The sequence below is a fragment of the Juglans microcarpa x Juglans regia genome, chromosome 3D (genome assembly GCF_004785595.1).
Source record: "Juglans microcarpa x Juglans regia isolate MS1-56 chromosome 3D, Jm3101_v1.0, whole genome shotgun sequence".
Lineage (NCBI taxonomy): Eukaryota > Viridiplantae > Streptophyta > Magnoliopsida > Fagales > Juglandaceae > Juglans > Juglans microcarpa x Juglans regia.
In genome coordinates, this window is record NC_054598.1 from 37,328,845 (window position 1) to 37,343,974 (window position 15,130).

Consider the following 15,130-nt stretch of genomic DNA (forward strand, 5'->3'; position numbering starts at 1 on the left):
GATTGAGCATTTATGAAATCCAACCGGTAGATTTGTCGAATGTTGTTGTGATCCGCATCCGTGAAAGTCGCACTGCAACCATTTGTTATGAAGTTGCCGGCGGCAATTTGAAAGAACACGCAACAGAATTGGCTTTTGAGTTGCACACGCTGACGAAGCCAACAATAACTTAGTTTGAAGATAACTTTACCCCCTATGCATATGAATATATGACTATATATACATAACAAAGAAGAGGGGATGGATGATGCACTTTTGTGTATGAGTTTGAGCCACATGCAATGCAAGTGTTAAATTCTTAAGTGGTAAAAATATCGAGCTACCTCCAAAATTAATTATAAAAAAAAGAAAAAAAAAATGTTGATTTATTGGCCGAGTGGATTTTCTGTCAAAAATAGTGACTTGTCCTCCCTAAGACTAAAGTGAGGCAGCATTGACGTGGATCAGAGTCAAGATGATTAAAAAGGGTCCTTCTAATAAAAAAAAAAAACAACAGAAATACACTATCGATGCATTCTATCAGTGCAACCCATCGTCCTTTTAGCATTTTCCTATTAAAAAACTATGAATATCAAGGTGAGCAGCCACCCTGAATGCTTAGCTGCAAATAAAAAGATGCTGAACCACGTGTTGTGTAAACACAATTCACAAACACACCCTCAGTCTCTCCCATTCCCAAAAGTAAAGACAAACCTCGTACACTTTATCCAGAGATAAAAATCTGATTAAATGCAGACTTAGGATAGTAGTAGATCACAGAATCTAAGTACTGTCAAATGAGCGCTAAGTACATTTCAACTATCGTTGAAAGTTGAATAAAATATTATTAGAATATTATTTTTTAATAAAATTATTATTTTAAAATTTAAAAAAATTTAATTATTTATTATATTTTATGTATAAATTTAAAAAAATTATAATAATGAAAAAAAATAAAAACTTTGATTATCTAGACGGGAACCAAGTGACGAGAAGTATGAGTGAGCCGATATGGTGCTTTCAATATTGTACTAATCTGTTACTTTTCTTTGCAGCAAAGAACTTATGACTGTGTTCCCCAAAAGAATCTTCATTGCACCATCTAAAGACAGAATCTTGACTGGATATCTGCATCAGATTTGCTTTTGCGCACGACAAATTATGGAGCACAACTTAAATATTTTCTCAAAAATTATCTGGATAGTCGTATGAGGTACAGTGACAAGGCAAATTGGAAAGAAAAAATGACAGAGATGGTGAAAGTTGAACTCAAAACCTGTGTTAGGGATGACGGGTACTCGAAGACGTGAGATGCTTGATGTAAAAGGTGTAAAAAAATACATAACCACAGATGAGGCATCAGAATCAGCATTTTTTTTTTCCTGAAGGGTGTTTCACAAAAATATGAAGTTCGAATGACCAAGAATGGAAAGAGAATAATTTTTTTTTATTGACACCGGCCCACCGGGTGTCCAGGAACAGCATCCCAACTAATCCAGGAGTGCACAGGCTCTCGAGAAAGAGTAAAGAGAGAATAATGTTAGGGAGAAATACACAAACCATATCAAATTATTAACCCGATTTACAATCATTCCCTAAAAGCTAAACTATCAATTTTAGCACCTCTCTCCCAATCACAATGTATTCTCTCCAAAATTAAAGAAATAAAAATAAAAAGTACAAAAAAATAGAATGCAGTACCTGGGAAAACAAGAAGCATTGGAGCAAGAACAAAGAAGTTCAAGTATTCATTCATGAGAATTTAGTTGGGGACATTTTCGTTTGGTGACACTGCATTACCAATGCAAAGCAAACCAAACAATTAGCAATCGAATCTGATGTCAATTGAGGTGGAAACAAAGAGTATGCCCAGAGTCAAAATGATCGTGTTTACTGAATCTATAAGAAGAATGTCAATCTTGTGCAGACCAAGAAGTAATGGAATCGAGTTGTGGTCTTTGATAGATCAGATGGCAACAGGAAATAATGTGGCCAACCAAATTAAAATTACATAAGAAAATATGCACCCACCGACAGATTATTCTACTTTCATCTTTGCATCATTAATCCTGAATCACAAACCCGAAATAGACATATAGCCATAAACTCTTTGTGACTTATATACCATTTATTTTCTTAACCAATATATGAACTGCACAAGCACACAATACACGAGTTTGAGCTTTTACAGTATAGCCTCAGACCACTTTCATTTCCTATGACAGTAACAACAATATGACATATAAGAAGGTAAAAATACAGTTCAATACTCATTATTATCTATCACAAAATACATATCACAAACCAAACAAAACAGACGCTAAAACAGAAAATTAAGAGACAAACCAAACCCGTTCCTTCAAAATTGTTTCTTCTTCCTGAAATGATTCATAATGGCTGCGAAGTTCTGATCTGCTGCTTGCTGTTGTCAGTGGGAAGCTGACCAGAAGTTTCTGGCAACACAACAGCAGTGGCTGGTGTCATGGTCTGGTATTGAGAATGCATTGTTGGTGCCAGCGGCTGAGTATAGTATATCTGGCCATGAGCAGGATCAGCAGCAAAGTCATAAGCATAATTAGCCGTTGCAGCTGAAGTAGGGGCCATTGATTGGGATGGGTGATGAATTTGAGAGTAACCAAGATATGGTTGCTGATGCTGATTAGAAGAAACTTGAACTAGTTGGGGAGCACCTGTGGTTGCTGTTCTGTAAGCACCCGTAGTCATTTCAGGTTTTGTCATAGTGGCATTCCTTGTGGGATTGTAAACTGCAGGAGGAGGGGCCATTGCAGCAGTGGGAGGTGTTTGAGGGCGGCTAGAAGGGACACCAGTGGCAGCTTCACTGATGTTAGATTGCTGCACAGACAAGTTGTACGCTTGGGCCTGCCTTGAGGGCAAATAGTATACCGAGTACTGCTGATCAAGTGGATTATGCTGGTGATGATGGTGCTGTTGTTGGGAAGGATAGACAGGGTAGTATGCCGAGATTGGCATAACCCCAGAGGGGGAATGGTGGACATAATGTGTGCCCTGCATGAATTGCTGCTGTTGGTGCTGTGTTTGCTGTAGTAACATCTGTTGTTGATCAAATTGGGATTGCAATACATACGCAGAATCTGGAACCTGTGGTTGCATCTGGACTCGAGTGTTGGGGTCAGAGATATTAAACTTTGGATCCACAGGGTTCGCAGGAACCCTCAAGGTTCCAGAGGGGATTTGAACCACTGGGTCTTGATAAACAGGTTTTAGGCGAGACAACGGATTGGTCATACTACTATCACTGTAGAATTAAAACAGACAAGTAAACCTAATTCAGGATTTGATCATTCCTCCATAAGAAACAAAACAGTCTAATCAAATTGATATTCTCATAATCGATTGGCTTTGTGATTTAATGAGCTTGTGCGATCCATTGCACAGTAGTTACAAATAATTTTATATATTCATGCAAAATCGACAATTTCTTTTGAAGACTATAGTAGTAACATGAACTGGATGGATCAAGATGGTACGATAAATCATAACTTTACCGTTGCTTAATCCAGCCGCTAATTTATATTTCACGGGATCATCATTTTTGCTATTCATATATATATTTGGAAAGAGATTATTAAGTATAATTAGTCGAAAAGGTACCTTGAAACTGAATCGGGGGAAGGTAAATCAAGGCCACCACTTGACTTCGGCTGGGATTGTGGGGGCAGAGTGTGAGGCTGTGACTGAGGGTGAGCAGCGGGCACTCTCCGATACCCAACCGGCACACCGTGGTCCGATCTTTCGTCATCCGAAATAACCCGATTTGGGTACTCACCGACGACCATCCCAGAACTCACTGACATAGCAGGTGCAACCGCTATATTCACCGGCATAGGAGGCGGGGAGGAAATAACGGAAAACCCCTCATCTTGCTTGGGCCCTGAAGAGACACTAATCTGAGCAAACTGCTCCTCTATCCCTACCTTCTGATCCAGCACCCTCCCCCCACCACCAACACTACCACCTCCATCCTCCACGTGGACCCGAATCGGCGGCAAGTTCGCGAGCGAAGGCGACGAAGAAGTGGACCCGAAAGACGATGTCGTTTCAAGCATGGGTGAATCCGGCACAGAGTGAACATCCTGGCCCTGCTTCGCACTCTTACCGTTCCCAAACGATCCGGGCTGAGCAGCCTCCAAATCTCTAGCACCGCCGGAGTCCAGGTTATTGCCACCAACGCTATCATCGTCCAGACCCAGCAAGCAATTGACCGAGGCGGGGTCGGAAAACCCTCGATTAAGCAAGCCGGCCGCGTTCAGAGCGTTCAAGAACCAGTCCTCGGACTTGGCGGAGTTTTCGAGAATCGGGCCGATAGATTGCGAGGAATCGGGCTTGAGGGGGAAGAGGAAGAGGCGGAGGCGAGAGGGTTTGATAGAATTGGAGGAAATGCGATCGTACTCGTCGATCATGTTATCAAGGTCTTCATCGGTGGTGACAGAGATGAGGGAGTCAAGGTCCTCGTTCGGGAGCTGGTATTTGAGGGTGAAGGGGCGGTTATTGAGGAGGGTCTTGGAGAGGCGAGACGAGAGGTCCGAGAGGGAGGTGTGGCGGTCGACGACGACGATGCGGGTGTCACCGCCGACGTAACAGAGCGACTTATCATGCGGGCGAGGGACGATGTGACCGCCGTAGCTACACATGAGGCGGAGCTTGGCGGAGGTGGGGGCGTTGTTAGTGGGAAGAGTATCATCCCAAGAGTCCGTGTTGCGGGAGCGAGGGGAGGAGTCTAGGGAATCTGGGTAGGCGAGGTGAGGAGATACGGTGTTGGTGGCGGCGTTAGATAGAGACAGAGCCGGTTGTGGTGGTTCCATTGATGGACTTTGGAAGGTGGTGAGGTTTGGTGGTGGATGAGAGAGAGGGAGATAGAGGAAAAGGGGGGTGTTAGGGTGTGTGAGTTGATGCTCTTATAGTTACCACTACTACACAACCTGGTATGCCTCTTCCAGCTGTTTCCTTTTCAATTTAAAATAAAAATTAAATAAATGAAAATCATTTAATAGTTTAGTGGTAATTAATTGGGTTTATTTATATATAGTACAAGTATTTAATTTAATTTTCCCTTTACTTGAAAACAAACAAGGACTATAGAGAGGGGGTGTTTTACATTGAAGAGAAATGATAGTAACAGTTATGAGTTCGTAAATATCGTGTAATTATTTTTAAAAAAAGTGAATAAATACGAAATTTATATAAAAAAAAAATTTTAATAATAAATTCTATTCCTTTTTAAAACGATTATACAATACTTATATAATCTACAACTACATATAACATTATTCAAAATAAAATTGTGTACAGTCTGATATGGCTTTTACAGCTCGTTTACTGATTGGCTTCAATTATAATTGGCATGCTGACTGTGTATGACCAATCAGCATGCCAATTATATTCTTAAAAGAAAAATACAAAAATACTTCCAATTATATACTTTGATTGGGTCCAGTGGGCTTGGAAAATTTAGGAGCACAATATCGCCATGTTCAACGGCTCTCCTTTTATGGGTTTTTATTTTTATTTTTTATTTTTATAATCTAGTTCGTTGTATACTCTTTCTATGATCCCCCTCCCCATCATTTTCTTTTCATGGGTGAATTATTGTATCCTTTTCAATCTAATATATATAATAAATGGTATTTCTTATGTCATCGAGATCGATTTGAAATCAGAATATTGATCAAGATTTATCTCAATAATTAGTGATGGATTTTTAATCAATTTTATCAATAAAAACATACAATTTACTATAAATATTCTTATAAGAGAACCTAGAGTTTTGACATATTATGGTATGAGAATTATACTATTCGAGTTGAGTTCGATCTTATTCCCATGAACAAATATTAAATCGGTATTTAGGATTTTTGAAGATTTTTAGATTGATAATTAAAAAAATCGACCAATAGCGAATCTTAGAAATGAATGTCTCTCACGTTAAATTAATGAGTTATTCTATCTTAAATCGGTGTGTAAAATACATAATTTAAATTTGATTCATAAGATTCAAATTTTAAAATTTATTTTTTAAATTGAATTATATTACGTAAATACTTTACTAAATGTATTATTCACACTAACTTATAAATAAAATGTTACTTACCGTGGCTGTATTCACTACCTTTTTCCAAAACTTTTATTTAGAAAAGAAAAATAAATAAAGAAATAAACTTTTTTCAAGTCGCGTTTGGAATACGGATTAAACAAATACACCACTTTTGCTTGGGGGAAAAAATAAAAAAAAAATCCCTACCTTTGCCTTTGCCTTTACCTTTACCGCTTTACGGCCTGGCTTTCCCTCACAATTTGCCAAACGGTGTCTTAGCCGCAATTCACCCACGGGTGACGCAGTCATTCTGCACTTTCAGGGCACGCCATACCTAGATGCCACGCTCCTCATTGCTTATTTCCATTCGCTGCTGATGCGGCAAGTCCACCAATCATTGGCGCGTGTGTTAGAGGAGCGTGGAGCCTCTCAGAGCTGCGCCCATGGATCCACTCAGACAACTAAGGTTGTATTTGTATATTGAAGTGAGTTGAGTTAAGTTGAATTGAGTTGAAATAATAAAATATTATTAGAATATTATTTTTTAATATTAATATTATTTTGAGATTTGATAAAGTTGAATTGTTTATTATATTTTGTATTAAAATTTAAAAAAATTGTAATGATCAATTGAAATAGGTTGATGATCCAAACGAAGCCTTAGGGTGTAAATAATTCATTCCGAACTGGCAAAACAGACCGGATCAGACCAGATCGTACCAAATTCTAGACCGCTCGGTCTTGATCCCAAAATATATAAACTGATGATAGTTGGTCCGGTCTCTGGTTCTATTTTAGACCTTATTGGATTGAACTCTTATATAAATTTTAAAAATATATTTAATTATTTAATATATTATTTTTATATAGTAGTTATATAAGTTAATAATATAATTTTTATTTAATTTATTATTATTGACCATATAAAATATAAAATAATATATGTTATCAATTAATAATAAATCATAAATCATGTCATTATATGTAAATAGTTAATACATCATACATTCATATATACTCTACTATTTATGTTTAATTAAAAAATTAGGTAATTTTTTAAAATACATAAGTTGCGAACAAGTATGAATAATCTATGTACAATGAAATTATTTGATATTCATTAACCATATATAAAATGTATGATATTATTAATAATTATGCATACTAAAAAAGTAAAGTCTAAGTTAGTAAGTAGCAACTGTCAATATCATAAATATAATTATAGTAAAATATTTTTTAATGAGTTAGTTACATAATCTACATTAATAATTCACTTAATTTTAATTTAGTAATTTAAATAATTTTTTATTAATTTCTTTAAAAAAAGATGAAAAATAATAATAAAATAATTAGGCCGGATTGAACGGACTGGTCCCTATGGATGTTTAGTCCGGTCCGGTCTGGGGAAAATGATGGAGAGAAAATTTCAGTCCATCACTAGACCGGATCGGAATGAACCGATTTACAGCTCTACTGACAACATTTTACAGTTTTATCGGCAGGAAAATCATGATGCTGGAGTTGTTTTATCATTCTCACATCACATATCAATATGTAATTTATTTTTTAATTTAAATATACACATTTACATATCAATATATGTGAATTTAAATAGAATGATAAAAATAATAAATTATATGTTAATATATGGTATAGAGAATGATAAGCAGATTTTTTTTTTAAATAATATAGATATATAATAATTATTTAGTGTATAATATTATTGAGAAAATCCACATCGGAAAATAATTAATTAATAATGATAGATATTCATTTTAAATATTTATTTTAATCCCAACATTTAGAAGCATGCCAAATTTGGGTCTAGTTTTAAAGCGGTGAAGGTAGACTATAATGTGCAACCCTTTTAATTTGATGTTGAGTTAAGTTGAGATGATTTGAATTCTTTATAAATAGTAATAAGTTAAGATGGTGGAGTGAGTTTTATGGAACTCACCTAAGATGAGTTTAGATATGTTTGCATGTTAAGATGAGTTTAGATGTATTTATAGGAAGTTGAAAAAGGTTGTAGGTCCCGTGTGTAAAGAGGTGTTAAGTTGAAAAATATTATAGATCTCCCGTGTAAAGAGGTTTTGGGTTGATATGAGTTTAGTGATTTGAAAGTTGAGTGTTTGGATGTTAGACTTATATTAAAATTAGACTGAACTACTCAATTCAAGTTCCAAACGACGCTTTAAAGTAATTAAAAGGAGAGTTTTATTTTCTATGGGCAAAAAGTGTGGGAGAGTGGTAAGAGGTAGTTTTCTTAATTTGGCATATCATAACAACATTCTATCTTATAGAAACCGAACATAAAGGGTTTAGATGGCGAGAAATCGTAGACGCTTTCTGAAATCAAGTTTAAACCATAATAGACTCTAACCTCACAAAAAAATGATGAGATATGATTGGGGTATAGAAATAATTTGCAGTTGGTTATTCTCCACATTTTGAATAATTCTATATACAACCATGAAGTACATAAATGCTGCATGATCATTTTGAAAAAGAGTGAGATCTACTATTAAAATATTAAAATTTTTTTTCACGTGGGTCCTATATTTTATTTACTTTTTTTGAAACGATTACGCGACGGTTGCATAATTCACGGTTACAAATATCTTTTTTCTAAAATTAATTCAAGTCGTATTTGGTGTCTTTATATGGTATGTATCGCAATTATTTCATTTCCTTTCTAAAAAAGGCATCCAGAATACCATTAAAATCTCCTTTTATTGAAATCTAATTAAGGACTTTAAGTTGGAAACATTATATACATGAAGTGGTTTGATAACATTTTGTTAATATCTGTCTAGAGTTTTAGGAAACGTTAAATGCTCAAAAAATACTAGAAGACCATTTCATGTGTTTGCATCTAGGGGTGTAAAAAAGAAACCAATAACCGGTTGAACCGGATTGGGCCGTTGGATTTGGTCCAATTTGTAAGCAATCAGGATTGGTCCCAGACTACCAGTTCTTAAAAATCAAAATCGGTCTTAAACTGGTGCGGTACCGATTTTTATATTTTGAAAACTGATTTAAACCGAACCAGACTAGTATATATATTGATAATTTTTTATATTATATATAATTTTTTGTATTATATTATATATATTATTTGCTAAATGTCTAATTAATATAATATTAAATTCTAATGTTATTATTCAAGTATATTAAACATAAAATTAATATAACATGTGATTATATAATATAAACTTTTAATCTTAAACAGAAACATTAATATTAAGTTATTAATATAAACTTACTTTTGATATATATATAATGTACTTTTGATATATAATATATGTAAATATCATATTATTACTAGCATAAATAATCCGTAAAATTGAAAAAATAAGACTGGACCGGACCAAAATCGAGAAAATCGAAAGTTTCGGTTTCAATAGTGAATCGATTCAGTATCGATATTTAAATTTTCAAAATCGGTGTACACCTATTCGATTCTAAAAAATTTACAAAATCGGACTGAATCAGATCGGTTACACTGTTATTTGCATCTCTTATTTAAAACTTTCAAATTAGAGAAAATGAAATAAGTTTTTTCTAATAATACTAATTTAAAAGTATCAAAATAGTAGCGTCTTTATGATTTTGTTAGCACTACTCCCCGCCCTTGTCTAGTAATTAATAAAAATTTATTTTTAAAAATCTACAGTAAAGTATTGGTGTTTGGAAAGATGGTTGAAAATTGGAAAGGTTTTATTTCTCAGATACACATTATTTAAGGAACAAAAACTTTTTGAGGCAAGTATGCACATGAACTCTAGGAAACATCAAGATAAAAAAAAAAAAAATATAGCAATTACCATATTTGTCTTCATTTACAAATGAAAAATGCTATCTATAGTTATAATTTTATTTACGTAATTACAAGGGGATGCTTGAGGAATAAGATGAGATGATTAGAATTTTGTAAATGATAATAAGATGGTTTGTGAATAATAGCTAGATAGTTTAAATTAGATGAAATTAAGACTCGTAATACAGAGCATTAAGCTAATTATAAGTGTGAGTCCAGTGGAACCTCTTCTCAATATATCGTCTTATCCCCACAAATCTCCCTCTTCTCAACTCCAAAAATCTCCCTCTTCTTAGGAGACACCATCGTTTCACCCCCATCATCTTTTTCCCCACAAATCTTCATTTTCTCAACCCCAAAAATCTCTCTCTTCTCAAGAGACACCATCGTCTCGACCCAGTGGTTTCAATTCGTCGAAAGCCTGGTCTCTCTCCATCATTCTATGCATCATCTCAACACCGAAAATCTCCCTCCTCTCAACCCATCGTCTCAACCCAGTAATGCAAGTTAATCTGGAAAACTATTGGATATAACTGTAAATATGATTAATTTCTCTATTTTTTTTTAACATCGTTTCTGTAAAAACAGGCCAAATACACCCACAACTGTAAATATAGAACAAATACACTCAGACAATCCTAAAATCATCATAACCATGCAATATTTTCATTTCTTACAGAAATTATGTGGGACAACGAATGACGAGAGAGGGGGGAGATCGAGTTTTATTTTTCAGGACATGCCATTGAGTGAATCGGGTTTTTAGGGAAGATGGCATAATAAATGGAATGCTCTACATGCATTCATATTGTTCAACTTAGTGAACTTCCTATGTGTCAAGTTTTTATTAGTGGGTGTAACCCTAATTAAGCTCACCCGACTGGCCCTTAGCTGCTCTCTATTTTCAAACATCCCCCAAGTGTTGATGCATCAACTTTTGAGAATAGTAAAAATGTTAACATTCGAAATTTGAAATTCTTTTGATCATAGGATTTATATATGCTTACATATTATGAATTTGAAGTTTGATATAATTGGATCTTTTCAATTTTTCTCTTGCATGATGTACCATCTAATCTTAATTTAGAAGAATAGAGATATATAGGTGAGATTGATGAGTCATCATGTTCTTAATTTTTCTAAGGCATTATTGAGGATTTTAGTCAAATTATAATTATTTTGGTGATATCATCCTTTGTAGGGTGAGAGGTATTGGACAAAGTTGTCTAATTCGAACAAGTTGACTCTCTTTTTGTTTTTTGTTTTTTTTTTGGGTGGGCAGCTAGAAATTGTCTGCTAAAGGGAAGGACAGAGTCATGAGTCCCTCGCACATATATACAGAATCCAAATTGATGACACATCTCATGATGTATGAACACAATTAATTCATAAAATATTCTTCTTATCAGTCACTATTCACTATCTCACACTCCACATCATATGAAAAATACTTTTATAATCTATGAAAAAAAAGCTGTAGGCATGGGATGTAAGAGCGAATAGTAATTAATGTATAATATTATTCTTAATTCATATTGACAAGTGATCTGTAGGTACCAAAATTAGATAAGTTTATGCCTTCGAATCAAAAATAGGAAAAAATAAATAAAATGTGTGAAATAATATTTTTCTGGTTGATTCAATTCCCAATAAAATAAAATAAAAGTGCACAAAAATAGAAAAAAAAAAAAAGAAGAAAAAGAGTAAAGGGGGTTAAACACGTACAGATTAAAGAAAAGCTGAATTATTTGTGCGCAGCCATGACTTGCATTGCATGCAGACTGAATTAATATTCCTGTTGATCCAAGTACTTCAGCTTAAGAGATCAGAGAGTAATGTGGCGCATCGCAACTCTCTCCGGCCAGCCCACCCTACAACGTCGTTACATGATGACATTAATATTAATAATCCTAAGTTGTAAATTAATAAAGTCAGAGGTCAAGCTTAATTAAAATACAATACAGGCCAGCCAGGCGTTGTCAATATCGATCGAGGTTGTACTCCCAGATCGAACCAATAAAAAAAATCATTAAAACTCAGTACAAGACTAAAGAATATTTATTATATTATCCCTAATCTCGCTTTATATTTAATTTCCTTTATAAAATACTAAAGGAAATAGCTGGAGATAACATTTTATAGGATGATTAATAATTTATTAATAATCTATAGAATCTTTCAAATCGTCTAAAAAAATTGTATTAGCTAGCTAGAGACAGGAAATTAAGATTATCCTCGTTGGATAATCCAACCATGACTTAATTAATTAATTAATTATAAATATATATATATAGAATTGAATTGATGATGATGATGATGATGATGAGCTCGAAGAATGGACTAAAAACCTAATCTCATGATTTAAATGTGCAAAAAGCTGAGATGCTCCAAATATTAAAAGACAGAGATAAGTTAGGCCTACAAAATATTTCACGGGAAGAAGGCATGCGATTCTGAGTCTTATCACCCACCAAATCAATACGTTTGCCTTTTCGTTTTCTTCGTTGATAATGGCCTCGAGACAGACTGCTTATTATTCACATATTGACGCTAATGTCGTTCCGACGGCTTTGCTGACACAAAAGTTGCATGCTTGCTTGCTTGCTAAATTCGTCCCCCCCGCCCATTAACTCCCTGATTACTCTCAATGAAAACGATATATAGATCTCGATTTATCGTGAAATATATATATATATATATATATATATCCACGTGTAAATGAAAGTACTAGGATTGTGGTCGGTCATTCATCATGATTACATGGTGGTAATCTGGTTTTACTCGTGTAGTCATCATATATAACCAGAAATTAAGAAAAACGTCGTACTACGACTGTTTTTCTATATATATATATAGGTTTGTGGGTAAATAAATATACGCGCGAGAGAATCGAGATCAATTAATAATCCAACAACTTGAGAAAAAGTAGGGTGCGTGCATGTGATGATGCATGGTAATTTCAGTACTGATCATGAACATGATGATAGTGATGATCACGATCAGGCTAGGGTTAATCCTTATAATTTACACTTCAAATAGATATAATTACGTTAAAGAAAGAGTAATTTTGTGATGAGGAATCCAACGGTTGTTCTATCAACGTCAGGCCGTACGTAATAAAATAAAAAAAGTGACCAAGCCTAGAGAATATATATATACAAGGACGGTTCGATATTCAATGTTTGATTTGGATGAATATTATTTGGTGCAGTAATTAATTAGGGTTCATAAAGGTAAGGAATATATATATATATATATGTACTATATATAAACAAATTATAATATAAAGTTTTATAAAATAGGGTAAATATATATATATATATATATATATATATATATATATATAGAATATTGCTGTGAGTCCTGTGACTGAGAGTGGACCATGGTTTTGTGTAAAACAAGGGTCCACACTAACAAATGCTCTTACTCACACGATATTATTAACACCATGCATGCATGCTTCCTGATCAACTTGGATTCCCATGCCATTAATGTCAGAGTACTCCCGGGGATTCTGCATGCAATTTAATAGATTTTAACCAAGGAAGGTTGGATTCCCTTTGCAAATTACTATTCTATCATTCTCTTCTGCATATATATGCACAAAGGTAATAGGACGTGACGACCGTCAATTAAAAAACACCACTTCACTTCAATCTGGCCTAGTATTCTCCGAATATTTAAGGACAAACATCCTCATGATCTCCGTTTCAAATAAAATGGATATCTAGTATTTTATGATCTCGTAGGCAGTACTACTTAATTACATTAAAATAATTAATTTTTGGGATATATACAAACGCATTAGTATAAGAAAATTACTTATTTACAATTAGTTATTTTCAACAAAATGACTGTTTCAAACTAAAATGAGTTTATTTTCGTCTTAAATAATCATTTTCGTCGTAAAAAAAGTCACAAATACCTATTTTTCTTGTAGTGACACACACTCACGGCATGTTGGCGAGGTTGGCAAGTGTCTTATTCCTTCACTACAATTTAACATATTTCTTTGATCAGTTACATGATTAAACATATATATATGAGAGAAACTGCAATGCCAGCCACCTGAAGACTGACACGATATATAATAAGGACGAGAAGAGCCGCAGCTTTGAACTATCGGGCAAGTTACATGCGGCTTTAGCGGAATTCCGGGGTTAGATCGAATAAATTTATATATATATTATAAATTGAATTAGGGAATATTCAAAATAACATGTTGCAATCATGTGTATCAACATGCGCGCATACGTAGTTTGGAGTTTAATATCCCAAAATCGATCGATTATTTATAGTTTTAAATAAATCATCTGAACCTGGCCCACTACATAAACGTACGTCACAACTGACACAAGCATTGATATACCAGGAAGGTACGGAGGTTGTGATGAGTTAAAATAAATTGTAAATAATAATATTTTGTGAATTCTGTTGAGATGATGTTAATTTTTTTAAGTTGATATGAATTTAATTTTTTAGATTGAAATGTATGAAATATGTTGAGATAAATTTAATTTTTTTTTATAAAAAATTAACAAAATAGTAAGTTTCATCAATAATTAATTTAAAATAAATTGATTTTGGTTGAACATGAACTAAACACAACATTCTCAAGATGCTTGTATTTAATTAGTATGACATCAAAGGGGGAGCCCTTGAAAAATAATTGAAAACTCATTTAATTATATGTTAAAGTTGAGTTTTTATTATTATTATTATTTTAACGAAAGGAGGTGCCCTAGAAGCTAACAAGTCAGTCTTATTTCCTTGTTCAAACATGCAGAATGAGGTGCTCCATTCTCCCTGAATATATCTGAAAAATCAGTAGTGCAAATGCTAAATATACTCAGAAGGGGTGAATAGGTGTTTTTTTAAATTTACTAGAGTATTTAAAATTTATAATCAATCAACCAGATCACAACAAATAATCAACACATCAATTTTGATAAGGAAGTAGAAACTCATTTGAAGAATAATTTCAAAATCTAAAACCACTCTAAAGTAAGTCACCACCTAAAATCTACTATAAAAATTTAGTTCGTTACAACCAATTTAGAAACACCACGAGTATATCACTCAATCTTTGCACCCTAGTAGTTCCAGACCACATATCTTTCTATAGTTTCACCATGCGCGCCAACTTAATCAATGCACCCTAACAGTTCGGGAAATCCTTCTGGCCAACAAACATGTCCACACCAATGGAATCAACAATACTCGAACATGAGCACAATATGATGAATGTTTGTTTATCA

General features: G+C 33.9%; 1 protein-coding gene across 1 annotated transcript; it reads right to left on the bottom strand.

Moving 5' to 3' along the window:
* Positions 1–2,075: 2,075 nt before the first annotated feature.
* LOC121254318 lies at positions 2,076–4,942 on the bottom strand. Its single transcript, XM_041154310.1, has 2 exons — positions 3,613–4,942; positions 2,076–3,256 (listed from the first exon to the last, which is right to left on the bottom strand). Exons 1-2 carry the CDS (start codon positions 4,821–4,823, stop codon positions 2,368–2,370), a joined length of 2,100 nt encoding a protein of 699 aa, XP_041010244.1. The 5' UTR covers positions 4,824–4,942; the 3' UTR covers positions 2,076–2,367.
* Between the last annotated feature and the right edge of the window lie 10,188 nt (positions 4,943–15,130).

Coding starts and splice junctions, on each gene's coding strand:
- LOC121254318 (XM_041154310.1), bottom strand. CDS start 4,823: ATGGAACCACCACAACCGGCTCTGTCTCTATCTAACGCCGCCACCAAC. Junction 3,257..3,612: donor TCCCCCGATTCAGTTTCAAG/GTACCTTTTCGA, acceptor TTAATTCTACAG/TGATAGTAGTATGACCAATC.